General features: G+C 42.8%; 1 protein-coding gene across 5 annotated transcripts in view; it reads right to left on the reverse strand.

Moving 5' to 3' along the window:
* Window positions 1-15,966, reverse strand: part of SLC12A8 (solute carrier family 12 member 8) — a 104,349-nt gene that overhangs the window by 21,767 nt on the left and 66,616 nt on the right. For 4 of the 5 annotated variants that reach the window (XM_053287568.1, XM_053287586.1, XM_053287584.1 and 1 more), the window contains exons 7-8: window positions 10,882-10,969; window positions 8,923-9,010 (exon numbers count right to left, since the gene is read on the reverse strand). The exons of the other annotated variant lie outside the window; for it this stretch is intronic. In XM_053287568.1, the coding sequence (XP_053143543.1) occupies window positions 8,923-9,010; window positions 10,882-10,969 (176 nt within the window). The remainder of the gene's footprint in view (window positions 1-8,922; window positions 9,011-10,881; window positions 10,970-15,966) is intronic. 5 annotated transcript variants of the gene reach the window in all.

Here is a 15,966-nt window from a genome sequence, read left to right on the forward strand (position 1 = left end):
TTTCTCTATCCTTTGTTAGGTTTTACTAGTTAGTTAACACTGAGTTCACAAGCAACCCACACATTTATGAGTTAGAAATAATACACTACACTACACTACACTACACTGGGAAACAACAGTGATTTGCATGATTGCACTACTGGGAAACCTGAGTGATCTTGTTGACCTCTTTCACTTATCTGATCAGCACCATTGCCTTAATAAAGCCCCTTGAAACTTTATAAGTGTGTCTGTCCTTCCTCCTACTTGCGTTCATACATAGTTACCATCTCATACATATCATACATAGTTACCATCTCAGTTTGTGGCTAGAGTGAACAAGCCTTATTCTCATTGCTAGCTCCAGAGCATATGCAGAGTGTGAACCAGGCTTGGCTCACAACAGCACTCACATTAGGCAGCAGATTGCTGAAGCACTAGCAGAAGCACTAGCAGTGCTGAAGCACTAGCAGGGTGGCAAGATGCAAGCCCCCCACACTGCCACTGTCGGAGCAACTTTTAAGGCCCATCTGAACTTCTCAAAGAGCATGGGGAGAAAAAAGAAGACTGCCCTCCTCTCCTCACACTCCTTACACAGCTTGCAAGAAACACTAGAAGAGGCTGCTGGCAACTTTCCCTCTTCCTCGTCTCCTGCACTTCTGCCAAAGCTTTCAAGCATGGGTTTTGGAAGGGTGCTGACCCCCACCAGGTGTTTGACACCTTGTTTCAGGCACTGCAGTACTTGGGGCTGCCCTTGCAAAGACATATTTGCTTTCATGCTCACCTGCTGAATTTTCTTAGTCCTTAATTTCTAAATGCAAATGGGTATGTACTTAACAATAAAACTTAAAAATAATAAACCAAACCAAGCTTCTTGCTCCCCACACAACAAAACTATGTTGCTAGCAGATAAGGCATACAGGGGAAAGGTGTGGGGTTGAATACTAAGAATATAAGCTTCCACTGGGAAAATAAACAACCAATGAAAATAGCATTGGTACCAATTAAAATAATAAATTTTAAATGCCATCTTACTTGCAAACAAACAGTTGATTGTATTCAGCTTTGCATATCATTTCAGTTACCCCAAACACTGCCTTGGCAAATGCCACTTGACATTCCATTCACGGCATAGGAGGAAATAGTCTTTTCATTGAGATGGCCCAAAGTACACAAAATCGTATAATGAAGACAAATTCTTCAAAAGGAACTGGTAAATCTAGTGAGTCTAATCACCTCTCAAGAGCCATGACTTCATTTCCTTATTCTTTTTTGAAATAAAATTGCATTTGAGGACAAACATTCCTTTAAAAATAAATGACAGATATATGACTATCAATATTTTTTAAGTGTATATCTCACATGAGACTAGTAAAATGTAATTCTGCCAACAGAAAGCCATATTTTAATCCTTTTATTACATCATCAGCACTTGTATTGCACAAAATGAGAAGAATTTGCCTCCTGTTTCCTGTGTTTTTATGATGCATAAAGATGGATTCAAACTTTCTTTCCAAAGAAATTTGCTGAGTATTTTGTTTTTCCGAAAAGCAAAATTTAAGCTAGAGTTTTCCATGTGGTTTGCTTTTATCACTTATCAGAAGTAATAGCTAATCTTGTTCCTTCTCTACTGAATCTGTTACAGTTGAATATACACCATGACATTAATATATAACAATAACCCAGAATGCCCTAATAATAATATCGCAACACTTTTAAAGTGTGCAAGTGCTTCATGTGTATTATTGTGATATAATCCATTCAGCAACCTTGTAAGATAAATATTACCCATATTGCAGGGCTGCAACTTGCCTAAGGCCACCTTATAAGTTTATGACTAGGGATGTACATGGAACCAGGTGACCCGGTTCGGTTCAAGGCCAAACCAGCCTCAAACCCAACCAGGCCAGTTTGGTCCGGCATCCCCTCAAAGCCCCCAAGGTTCGGTCCAGTCCATGACTGCTCACCCCGAGTGGCTGAGTGGCTTGACTGGATGGCCGGTCTGGCATGGGGTGTGTTGGTGTCCCTCTAGTCTGGCAAGTCCATTGTTGCACAACTGATGGGAGGGGAGGCGCTGGTTTTCTGAGTGGCTGCCGGCTGCCAGTAAGATGTGCCAAAAGCAGCTGCATCCTCGGGTGGGTCTGCGCCACCACCTCTAAGACTGCAGCTTGAAAATGAGCGGTTAACTGTGGTTAGCGATGAGTCTGCCTTCGGGCGTAATGCTTCAGCGGCAAAACTGCGGTTACTGGCAGCGAACCTTGGAGAAAACCTCAGGACCCAACTGGAGTCTGTCGGAGCAATCCAAATCTCAAATCAATTTGAATCTAATCTGATGCGATTCGATTTGGACCTGAATTTAGCCAATGGGCCACAGGGGCTATTTGTTCTATCTCCAAATCATCTGAATCAGCTAGATTTGGGTACAAATCAATTTGTACCCGAATCAGTTTTCACATCCCTAGCATATATAGTTCCCAGGTACTGGAGTGTCTCCACCCTACCCAGGCTGATCATTGGGTCTCTTCAACAGGAAGGGCTATAAAGACTTCCAGTTGAGGCTGTCACTGCCTGGGCAACAATAGACTTTCCTGGCTTGATCCCTTAGCTCTGACTCCCTGATTCCCACATAGCTCAGCTTGGACAGCCCACTAACAGGCTATGTGTTCCTAGGCTTTCAGACTAATGGAGTGTTAGAAAAATTCCAATCATAATAAACTGGCAGGGAAACTAATGGAAGTATTTTTGAACGAGTCCCCATCACAACCAACTGGCTTCATATGTATGTTCCACCATGGAATGTGTAGCATTTAATAATCCTCTTACTTTTATTGTAGTTACATCGGGCTAAATATGAAAGTATAATATTTGCTTTCTGAAAGAGACGTGATTCTTTAGAGATTTTAATTTGGTTTGAGCTCTAACAAAGGCATGGGATACACTGAATATTAGAGAACATTTACTATTTGGGAATATTGGCCTACTTAATTCTTAAGGCTCTTAACTGAGGGATTATACTAAGACTGAGTAATGCTGAATTCTGTAGGAGAATATAATTGGCTCAGATCCATTTTTCACAGGAAACTTAAGGAACGATTTTCAAAAAACGAAGACCATCTGGGTTAGAGTTAAAAATGTAATGGTGAGGCAGTAGCCCCTAAACCTTTTGTGGCACAAATGTAATTTTGAGCTGCAAATGTGGCACATGTATTTCCCTTCTATGCTACCACCTGTTTTTGCCTTAGTTTTGCCTGGCGAATTTAAAATTCTTCTAGGCCTCTCCTTCTCTGGTCTATATCTGTTGCTGCTACTTGTATTATATATGAATATTTTAATAACATGCTGTATAACTAATGCTCCGCTTCAAAGAGCAGCAAGCACAGGAGAAAGTCATTTGAACACAATATGGAGGATCAGTAATTAAGATTTGAACCTTTTACATTCATTCATATATATACTGATTGGTGTGTTTTCATACTGATTTCATTGCATATATTTTATTGTTTACAGAATTCCTGTGAGAAAGATTATTTCAAAATGTGTTGGGAATAAACAATCACTTTCATACAGCTATTTTTTTCTTGTTCTTGTGGCAATACATTTTCCTGAATCTTGGTTTCTGGACCTAAGCTGACCTGGAATTTGGTTGTTTAGGGGCTGAATGAATTACACACAGAGACACACACAGGCTGACATTTACAGCACCTTTTTTTGTGGATTTTGCTGTACCTATGTTGATTCTTGTTCATTGGTTGTGAATTTTTGTGACATCATATTAATTAATTAATATAAAAATTCATGCCCCACATTTCCCCTCCAAAGGAACTTAAAGTGGCTTACACAATGATACTATTAACATAAATCAAAACCAATAAAAAACCAGCAACCATAAAAACCAAAACAGAGGAGAATAACAGCCAAATAGTATGCCATATGTGGAAACCGTATGATCATTTAAAGTTAAGTGTGCCGTCGAGTCGGTGTCGACTCCTGGTGACCACAGAGCCCTGTGGTTTTCTTTGGTAGCATACAGGAAGGGTTTACCAGAATCAGAATCAGAATCAATTTTATTACAGCCTTAAGCCAACCAGAAAGAAAACAATAGGAAAAACATACAGCAGTACAATAAATATCAATAAGAATATCAATAAATATCAATATATATTTATAATAAATACAATAAATTTATATTTTTTATATTCTTATTGATATTTATTGTACTGCTGTATGTTTTTCCTTTTGTTTTCTTTCTGGTTGGCTTAAGGCTGTAATAAAATTGATTCTGATTCTGATTTTGATTCAGGAAGAGTTTACCATTGTCATCTCCCATGCAGTAGGAGATGATGCCTTTCAGCATCTTTCTATATCAGTGCTGCCAGATATAGGTGTTTCCCAGTCTGGGAAACATACCAGATTATCTAATCTGGCTTGATAATCAAGTCATTTCCCCACTGTGCTATTAGCAATAGCAATAGAAATAGCAATAGCACTTACATTTATATTCCGCTCTATAGCCGGAGCTCTCTAAGCGGTTTACAATGATTTTAGCATATTGCCCCCAACATTCTGGGTACTCATTTTACCGACCTCGGAAGGATGGAAGGCTGAGTCAACCTTGAGCCCCTGGTCAGGATCGAACTTGTAACCTTCTGGTTACAGGGCAGCAGTTTTTACCACTGCGCCACCAGGGGCTCATTTACCACTTTAAATTAGGTGGCTGATGATCATTTAAAATGCCCACAAAGAAAGTCATTTCCAGCCTGCATCTAAAAAGAGGCCAAGGAAGTGCCAATCATCTCCCAGGAGGGAAGGAATTCCATAAGTATGAGTGGCCATAGAGAAAGCCTGCTCCCAGGTGACCAACTGCACCTCTGACAGTGAAGAATGCGGAGAGCAGCTCCCTATGAGATCTTATGGTCCGAGCAGATTGACGAGGGGAAAGATGGTCCTTTACATATCTTGGACCCAAGCCCTGAAAGGCTTGAATTGAACAACCAGCACCTTGAATTGCACCCAGAAGCCAACTGGTAACTAAATTCAGCTGCCATAACATGATCAGAGCACTTAGCACCCATTACAACTCCTGCCATTGTATTCTGTGCCAACTGAAGCGTCTGAAAAGTCTTCAAGGGCAGCCCACCACAGTAGTGAATTACAGTAGTCTAACCAAAAGGTGGGAAGGATGTGGACCAGCATGTCCAGATCCACATTCGCCAGAAACTGGCACAATTGGTGCTTCAGTCAAAGTTGGGCAAATGCCCCACAGGCCACAACAGCTATCTAAGCATCTAGCAACAAAGCTGGGTCCAGGAGCACTCCCAACCGCAAACCTGGTCTTTAAAGGGGAGTGCAACTCTATCCAGAACAGGCTGCACCATTGCCAGATCTGCACTTCTCCTTAGCTCTGTCTTGTCCAGATTTAATTTCAGCTTGTTCACCCTCATCAGCCCATTACCAATGCCAGTCACTGATTCAATAAATCCACAGTCTCTCCAACTGGGGATGATAAAGAGAGGTGTCATTAGCATAGTGATGACACCCTGCAACAAACACCCAGGAAATGTTTCACACAGGCCTTTTAGCTCACATCTCCTCTGGCATGGAAGTGTTTCACATATCTGCCAAATTTACCCCAAAGTCCTTGCGAACTGACAGGGAGCACTTCACACACAATTCGGGGTTTTCATTGTGCATTAGAGTGCGTAGCCTGATTTATATTAGAGTTAAACAAATGCACTTTTTGCGTTGCTTTTGGGGGGCAACTTTGAACTTGCAGTAAAGCCTTGCACAAAACCCACAGTAAAACCTGCTTGTCCCTTCTGGGAAAGCTCCTGGAAATCTCTCTCAGCAATTTCACTTAGATGTTGAACAGCATAGGGCACAAGACAGAACCCTGCAGGATACCATAGGCCATGTGCAAATTTATTTGTAGCATATGTTCTGTGCAAAGTGAAAAGTTTGTAACCTTTATCTGGTACAAAATTTTGAACCTTTTGGCACACAGTCACATAGCCCTGCTCTGTGGGTTATTTCAGGAATAATGCTAAATCATAGTTTGGCACTATTGGAGCAAGGCCTGTGTCTGCCCATTCCCTCTTCCCCTCACACGCTCTGATGTTTCCTCTCACTCTTGATATAGTGATGAACCATAGTTTTCTGTTGCCTCTGAACTAGGCAAACTATGATTTGCACAAACCATAGTTTGCCCACTTCATACGTGATTACAAATTAGGGTTTGCCACTACACTGGGACTGAGAAGGGAAATCTCAATTGGGGGAGTATGTGAGGGAAGGAGGCAGCACACAAAACAGGACAAAGCATCAAACCTTGGGATGGGTTGGTATTAAAAAGGCAATAAACAAACAAACAAAAAAATCATGATTTGGTGTTATGTTTCAGTCATCCCATACTAAGCACTGAAACCCCATAACTTGCTTTTAAAATATGTACATTTTGAATAATGCACTTTCTGTTCTGAATGTATCATTTTTATCCTACTTTCCTTAAGGAAAGAAAGCTTAAGGAAAGTACGCTTATGGGATCACCCAGGTGTGTGTGTGTGTGTGTGTGTGTGTGTGTGGCCCCTGTAGGGACACCTCAATAGTGTAGTTTGTGATTATGTCATCCATTCCAAGCTAGGATGGTGGACACGTGATCATTGGAGGTGCAAGTGGGCTAACCTGTGGACCACCCTACCCCGGGCTGTCAAACTCCAGCCCATGTAGCCTCACTGCCCAGACCAGGAGCAATTGATGCTGCCGCTGCCAAGGCCAAGAAGCAGACATTTCTGCCGCCACCACCATTGTGGGTGCACCACTACCAAGGTCAAAAAGCAGCCATTAATGCTGCCACTGCTGCCAAAATCAGGCAAGAGTGAGAAGCAAGAACAGGTGCCACCGGCAGCAAGAAGCCACCATGGCTGAGAACAGATGTGGGTGAGAAGCACCACTGGCGGCGGCAGCAAGAAGGGGCTGCCGTAGGAGAACAAGGGAACATGCCGGCAGCAATTGAGGCTGCAGGTCCAGTGACTGGCAGCAGGGCTGGTGGGGGAGAGAAAGGAAACGCTCCAGCAGCAAGCGACACTGGAGCTCCAGCGGCGTATCTAAAGGGATCTTTGCTCCTCCTTTTCCATCCGGGCTTTTTTGGCACAAAATTCAAGCACAACACAGTTCAACACAGAAACATTTGATGCTGCCACAGCTGTGGAGGGGTAAGCCATGGGGAGGCTGTTTAAATGGAATTTCTTCCCTTAGGGAAGCTGTTCTGAACTTTAATAAATCTTCCCTTGATTTAGCAGTAATTGTCTCTCCTCTGTGCACTCTGTTCTCAGCAAACTGGGTTTCCTCTGCTAAATAATGGGGAACTTTGCTGGGGGATGGGATGTTTGGTTTGCAGCTATTCATGGTGTTCTGTCATGGGGAAGCTGTTGGAGAAGCCTGAACTTTGCTGAGGGGTAGAATCTTTGGTGTGTTGTTGTTTTTTCCTTTGCATATGTCCAGTGTGTGTTGCCCTGTATCACCACTAGGTATGTAAACAAAAGGCAATTTGAGAAGCAAATCGCAGCACATCCCCATATCTTTAACAGGGAGGAGAGCAGGTCCATACCTGTTCCTCCACTGCTCGCCGCCACAGGAGGTTCGGCGGCCATTATTGTGTGCCGGCGGGGTGTCTCCCAACTGCCCTCACACAATGCTGGCATGCATGCACAGAGGCCACGTGTGTGCTGGCGCACAATGACAGCTGGGAGGAGCACCGTCAAACTTTCTGTGGCGCCAAGCAGCAGACGAGCACGCATGGACCTGCTTCCCTCCCTGTTAAAGGTGTGAGGTGGGTGGGTGAGGTGATTCACTACTTGAATTGCATTTCATGCACATCCCTAATCACCAGCACCACAGGATGGAATCTTTGGTTTGTAGGTTTTGGTTTCAGTGACTCTTTGCAGATGTTCATTGTGTGTTGCCATGTATCACTACTGGAAATCTGCCATGGAGAAGCTGCTGAGGAAGCCTGAACCTTGCTGAGGGGTAGAATCTTTGGTGTTGTGTTCCCCCCCCTTTGCACATGTCCAATGTGTGTTGCCCTGTATCACCACTCCATCCGCACACCACCTGTGTGGTGTTGATTGTCTTTGACAGTTGCCTTGATTGTCTCCAGATCTACGTGCTCTGTTTTCAGCAAAATGGGTTTTCTCTGTTGAACAGAATAGAATCGTTTTGTATCTCCTCTGTTCACTGTGTTGATTCTTCTCTGAATGTCCTCCCTGATGTTTCTTTAGTAAAACCTCACATGACATTGGATGCCCACATCTGCCACTATTTCTTAGTCATTTTCAGTTGGTACACTATGTGCAGCCCCCTGGAGGTGTGTTGGAATCAAATCTGCCCCCTCTACCAGATTGAGTTTGACACCCTTGGCCTAACCAATTTGAACAAAATATGGTACAGTTGTAGTGACACATAGTGACACTTCAACTATGTAGTTTGTGATGATGTCATCCAACCCAATTCAAGATGGTGGATGCGTGAATGTTTGAGGCACAAGTGGACTAACTTGTGAACTGCTTAACTGATTTGAACCACATTTGGTACAGCTGTAGGACACATAGGGACATCTCAGTGTTGTGGTTTGTGATAGTGTCATCCACCCCAATTCAAAATGGTGGACGCATGCAAATTTGAGGTGCAAGTGGGAACCAATTTGAACCACATTTGAACTACCTAACCGATTTGAATCAAATTGATTACAGTTGTAGGGACAACTCAATGGCATAGTTTGTGATGATGTCATCTACCACAATTCAAGATGGCGTATGCATGAATGTTTGAAAAGCAAGAGGGCTAAGTTGTGAAGATGGTAATTATCAATTAATATTATAGTGAAAGGAAAATAGGCAGATTAGTTCTTACTATAAATTCTTATGTATTTTGAGAACCTTAGTGAGTTACCTTTTCTGCTATCATAAAATCATAGCGGAGTGATTCACGGGTACAAATGGCTCCCAGCAAAAACACAAAAACTATATACAGGTACCACCTTCAAACAAACAAACAAAAATAGATTCAAGCAGATGAGGACAATTTAAAAACACAATTATGTTTGGACATCAGTTATATTAAAAATATGCAATGCTTCACTTTTGTAAACCAGTAATAAATCAGTGATATGTTTTTCATTGCTGTGTTCAGACAATAGTTTGTTCAGTGGTGGATTAATGGAGAGGCAGCGTAGGCATTTGCCTATGGCGGCAAAATGTGAGGAGCAGCAAATTTTGCCCCTCCTCAAATTTTGCCATCCCTCTCTGTAGGCAGCTGCAGCAAGGGTGTAGTGGGCAAGGAGATAGTCCTCCACCCCTTTACCTTAAAAAAACAAAAAGGCAAACCTTCTTTTGTTTAAGGTGAAAGGGTGGCAAAAGCCTTTTTGCCTATGGGTGGCAAAAAGCTTAATCTGCCCCTGACTTTGTTTACAATAAACAGAAACATTCTTTTTAAAAAGTGGCAGGAAAATGGAGGAAGGCCCCTGCCTTAAGAAGGATACAATAATGTATCATCTTCAACAGTGAAGTGGGCTGGTGGGGGAGGGAAAGGAAGGAAAACAGAGAAAAGGTAACAACCGGCAACAAACCAATACAGTTCTAGAAATTTACATTTTGTGATAGTTGGAGGTGAGGATTAATGGTCTAATAAACCAAAGATTTCACGGGAAAGGTAGACTGTGAGAAGGGATGATTAAGAAACACTGGCTGACATGCAGACTAAACCTGCAGTGATCCGAAATGTGCCAGGTTTTCAAAACTAGCCTCCCCGCTCCCCAGTCTTCAGGACCATAGATTTGGGACACACAGGCTGCTGGAGAGGAAAGGGGGATTGCTAGGAATCATGCTCCCCACATTTCTGTTGGTGGGGGGGGTGGAGATTTTCAGCAACCCTCCTTCTCTCTGCAGCTACTTTGTCTCTGAGGACTGGAGGGCATGGCTTTTGAAAACCCTGCTGTGTCACTGCAGGTTCCGTCTGGATGTTGTTGGCCACAGTCTTTGGGTTCTTTGCTCCTGCGTGCACTACAAACCACAGAATGACTGCCTCTCACTTTTGTAGGCCAACAGAGTTCAGGTCCTCATGTTTAATTGTGCGGACAGGGAGGCAGCTCTCCAGTAAGAGACAACTTCTAGGAATGTAGCCAAGTACTTCTAACTATTGGGCCACAGTCTCGAGCTACCAGTCAAATTATTTATCTCTAAACCAGGGTGAGAAATATCATACAGATGTCTGTGTATCTCATGTATTATGAACTGATATCAAATGAGTGCCTTTTATTTAAGGGCAGCTCCTGAAAACCAGTTTGATGTGGAATTCATCTAGGGATGGGGACAGATGTAAGAGAATAAATAAAATAAAAAGGAAATGAATGTTTAAAATGTAATGGATGGAAGGGAAAGACTCAGCTTGTTCACATTTGTTGTTGTTAAGCTTTATATCAGTCCCAAAGCAAGCTGATCATTTTTACAGTTGTATATATCCTCTAAATCACTGGGTGACTCTGGGCCAGTCATGTATCTCTCAGCCTAACTTACCTCACAGGGTTGTTGTGAGGATAAAAATAACCATATACCGCTCTGAGCTCCTCGGAGGAAGAGCGGCATATAAATAAATAATAAGTGTGTGTGTGAGAGAGAGAGAGAGAGAGAGAGAGAATGAATGAATGAATGAGAATTAATCAATCTCTCTGCTAAGCTATCCAGGACAAAGGCAACAATAAATAATTATTTGAACAACACCCAAAGTTTGGCTTTCCAGATGATCAGAGGATGACTGAAGTATGAAATTACTTTAATTGCATCTAACAAATACAGTAGAAAGAAATATAATGGGGTGGGGGCATTTTGTTTTGCTTGTTTTCAAGGGACTTACGAAATGCCTATAGCAGATAGGGATCCTAGAGGGATACTGGTTGCAGGCTTCCTGAGATCACCGCTCATATTGAACCCAGCCATCACCCCTGCATTTTGGGACAGGGACAAAAATAAACAGGACACTGTGTTAGATCGCTGTAAGACAGTAGCTTTTTAAAAAACATCACCGCTGCATGTGCTGATATCCATGCCATGTATACAAGCCTTGTGACTGAGCAATCAGGTTTCCAGTGGCAACCAGCTGCTAACTACATGCTCACAAAGAGGTTCTTTGTTCCAGACTGGACAATGACACAAGAAGAAAGGGCACAGATTTAAACAAAACAGCTTATCTCAAAACTATCGCTTGAAAGCAACCCTTCTCCAAATGTTCACTGACATTCAACTTGGGAAATCAGTCAAACGGGCCACACATGAGTGGTTAGCTCCAAATATATTGCGGGTTCTGACACATTCACAAAAGACATCTCTTGTTATAATTTTTTGTTTTGTTTGAGATCATGAGCCTGCAGGACAGAGATCCATCTTTTATGTCTGTGATTACTGCTGTAGGTAGGTAGGTAGGTAGGTAGAAAGCATTTAAACACATACACTCAGAAATTAGGGAGAAAATTACTCAACAGGTCCAACACACATCTTTCTTCCAAGGTCCAAGGTAATTGGAAATGAACCAAAACAGTGCTTTTTTGCATTGCAGCTGAGAGCAGTCCAAAGGAGGTCAGTTCATAGTCTCATAGTCTGCTTGGCCTCAACCTGAGCATGTTTATATTCCTCTCAATTCCCAACCACCTAGTTTTGCCTCTGCCAATTCCGACTTTGAATCTTTCACTGCCTTTTACTAAGACTTTGCTTCTTAGTTCAGCTCTGCTCCCATCTGTCTGGAAACAGCTGCCAACTGTTTTGGATTGGCTGGGACATCCCGTAATTCCAGGGGGATGTGGGCATCCCATCGGAGACACACTTTCCCCCATATTGGGGTGGGCAGCAGCAGCCAGCGCGAGCTCCGAGCAGCTCCACAATGCCTGTGGAGTGAGAGAGAGCTCCCTCCCTGCTCACCCACTCTCTTTGGTACAGTACTGCTGCCGAGCTGCTCCCCCATCCACCCAACAATCAGCTGGTCGGTGGGTGGGGTTGGCATGGAAGCCTGCAGCTCCGGTGAGGGCTGTGTATGTGACCCACACCTCCTCCAGTAGCTTCTCAGTTCCTTTGGAAGTGGCTGGGTGGCTTGCCCTCCTTCCCTCTCCACCCCATCCCAGGAGTGGCCTTAGTTTTTTGATGTCTGCAGAAAGGTTAAGGTGAGCAGATCCTTCCTTCCCTTTCTCTGTCCCTTCCCTCGCCAGCAGCGACGAAGGGAATGCAAAGAGGCCTTCTTAGTTGCTGCCTTGCACCTCTAGGGTTCCTTTCCTCTGCATGTTTCTGTGGAATCTTTGCCAAAGCCTGGGCTTCTTCTGGGTGTGCTGTGTGATCTTTCTCTTTCATGCTTAACCATAGTATTTGTATATTTCAAGTGACCAGAATGCTTTTGATCTAACCTTTGGGGATAGGATAGCTCAGTGGTAAAGCATCTGCCCTGTATGTAGAAGGCCCCAGGTTCAATCCCTGGCATTTTGAGGTAGGGCTAGAAACGTTTTCTGCCCAAAGCCTGGGAGAGCTGCTGAGCTAGATGGACCAATGGTCTGACTGAGTAAAAGGCAGTGTTCCCTCTAAGGCGTGCACATGTGCACACTCACAAGTGGGTTTTTTTTAATGTCCCCTCAGTTAACTTCAGATCCTGCTCAGGTTGAATCAAGAGGGCCCCATTCTGAATGCATATTCAGACACTGCCTTGATACTGCCGCCCAGAGCAAAATTCATTCTGTACACAGATGAAAAAATGTTAGAGAGGACACTGGTAAAAGGCTATAGGAAACTCTGGGGTGTGTGTGTGTGTGTGTGTGTGTGTGTGTGTGTTTTAAACAAATGCACTCTCTCCCAGACCTGTAGGTTTGTGGTGAACAATCAAAAAGGTGTGTGGATCCATTGGGGGTTGTGCAATTATTTCCCTGGAAATGCTCTGTGCTGCACTTGGCATGTGTGTATGGTCCAGAAGGTGTGTGGCAAAACAACAACAACAACAAAACCTACAAGTGTTCTGTGTTGCACTTGGTTTGTATGAATGGCCCCACCCTTGAGATGCCCCCCACAGATGCCCCCTCCAACTTGTGTCCCTTATTCGGGCAACAGAAACTTGGCAAGCCTAGATACAACACAACCCAGTCCATTGTTTGACATATTGGATCCAGCTTGATATTTTCTGTGTTGTCACATTCTGTAAAAGTGCTCCAGTATCCCACTCTGATCTCAGCAATTACGGAGTGCCATTCGACCATCAGTTATACATTGACTAATCGAGCCTTGTAAATAAATACATTTCTATACACAAAATGTATACTGTAAGAAGTGTCCATCTGCATCTGGAGTAGTTTTCCCTATGAGTATTTTTAAACCATCTAAGGTTGTTTACATCTTTTTTAAATCTAATTCAGTAAAATCAACATCTCCCATACCCACAAACTTGCATGCAATCCATGCAACAGTTTAATTTCTTGGATGACAAATCTGCTTCTTTACTATTACATTACAAAATGTTTGGGAAGAAAGCCAGTAGTTTAATCTGAAATGCTTTAAATATCTATTACAAAGGAGCAGAGCCATATTCTGCTCTTAGTTGTGTGGCTATAAAATAAAGTAACTCTATTTGCATCACTGAAGCATGATAAATAAAAATCCAACGACATGGGGAACAAAATCTGACCCAGAGTTCACATCATCATTATTATTTTCCAAAGCAGTTTCAAAAAATTACACGTTAGTCTGATTTAGCAACACTGGAGCCAGATAGTGACTTAGCCACAGAACTGCACATTGCCATAAATAAGACCCAAACATGACCTTCAGTACTGGCACACTGCTGTGGAGGAAAGATTATGCAACCTGTGTAGCTGGAATGAATTGTTGCTTCTGTCACACTATCACAGGCCATTAAACTGAACCATGTGGTATACAGGGCGTGGGGTTTAGTCAGATCTGCCCATTTTTTAATACAGATCAGGACTCTTTCCTAAAGTATTACTCAAGTCACAATCTCTCATTCCAGACTATCAGAGCAAATTAATACATTTCCTCTCAGCTTAACCAGTAAAACTTGTTGGCAACAAACTCCAGTTGACCAAAACCACACTCTTTGATAATTAGGACTACTTAACCATAACTACTTAACCTCCAAATTGCATTCAATGCTTCCCACATGAAACTGCCAGCATGTTTTAACCAGACATTTCATTGTGGTCTTTAATTCCTAATCCATTTTATCTCTCCTGATTATTTTATTATTGTGTAGGAATCCCAGACAAGGGCAGATTACTATGTCACAAAACCAGGCTGATGTGAGTAGTTTTTGCACCAGTTTCGTGGGTAACCCAGCTGACTATTGAGTCCGAGGCTGGTAACTGTGGAAGCTTAAGGACATTTATCCTTGACAACAGTTCTAGGGATGGGGCAAACACAGCATCATCTAGAAATACTTGTGAATGTGTAGGGGGTGTGACCAGCAAGCTGGGAGGCATGGTGTTGTTCTGACAACAAGCATGGCCACATGGAAAACAGGTATTAAAATGCATGCAGAACACATTATTTCAGTTTACCAAAGCTGATGAGCAAGCCCATAGCCTATATTATTTCAAAGATGAAATAAAGATGCAGATGAAACTGTTAGTTACAACCAATTCTCACACCAAGGACTACTGCCTGTACTCCTCATCCACTTTTACACATTGCTGAAGACTGGTTTCCACTTGCTATATGCTGTGTGCTATAGAACAGCAAAACAGAGGGGTTGTCAAGCACTGGGTGTGCCCCACTAACGGCTGGTGGGTGGTATTTGGTTTGGTTGGGCAGGCCAGATCTAGGTCTTGTTGGGAGGGAGCACAGGCAAGATGTATTTGACACATGTTGGTCCCCAATTCGCTCCCCTGGTAACAAAGACAAGACTCTCCAGAAAGAGGACTCCTATGGTCCATTCAGATTAGGACAATGTCAAGGGATTGCTTATAACATGATATACACAGTTCTAATTGTTGGAGCTAGGTCCCTGGCAGCATCAGCTCTCAGCTGCAATGTCTCATAGTGACCACTGGAGGGTTTCAAGGTCATGGATAAAAGTGCTGGACTCCTCCCTTCTTTGTTCTTCCAGTGTTAAGTCTCCATTTTGTCTCTTCAGAGATGGCTGTTTGTTTTGGTCATGGCTCTCTTCAGCCAAGAGCTACAGGTGAAATTAAGTGGCAGGCTTTTTCACATTTGTTTGTAACCTTTTTCTTTAAATAAATCCTTGTAGTTTTTCAATACTAAAGAACTGGCTCAATACCTCTTGCTTTGCTGCTTCCTCTCCAAACTGGTTTTGCTTTGCTATTTGAGGACTGAACTGCCATTCTTCCCCTGCATTAATCTTGTTAAGACTTTCTGCAGTGAGTGAGTGATCACATTATACGAACAAATTCCAGAGAGAGATATGTGTGTTGGCTGTGGCAAAAAAAAAAAGAGGGGGGGGGGGGAAGAAAAAAAGAGCCCTAAGGTACTTTACATCTTACCCCTAGAGTGCTGTCATACGCTGTAGCTTCCGAAGGAAAAAATGTTCAGCATTGATTATAGCGGCACCCCCTGATAAACTACATCTACACTATTTTGTTTCTTTAATAATAGCTAGAATGTCTCCTTTTTCTGAGCCATTGGGATTCCATGCATTTTAGCATTTAAAACAAAAAACACTTATCATTGTGGACTATCTGGTTAAGAGGCAAAGCCAGGTGGTTTTCCAGATTACCCACTAAAGCTGTGGTAAAATGCTTTGGCTTGGCAGGATCAAATTGAAAACGATCCCCAGAATCTACAAGGGAAAAACACAGCTACTTTTTTGCAATGGATATACATTATAGCACTAAATCGCAGCGATAAAATCCGAAACAAGGCACCCAAAATGTGAATGAAACCCTGCTGACAGCATAGGGACTGCGGTGTCACAACACAGGAAGTATGGAAGCACACTTAG

Source organism: Hemicordylus capensis, chromosome 1 (assembly GCF_027244095.1).
Source record: "Hemicordylus capensis ecotype Gifberg chromosome 1, rHemCap1.1.pri, whole genome shotgun sequence".
NCBI classification, from domain to species: domain Eukaryota; kingdom Metazoa; phylum Chordata; class Lepidosauria; order Squamata; family Cordylidae; genus Hemicordylus; species Hemicordylus capensis.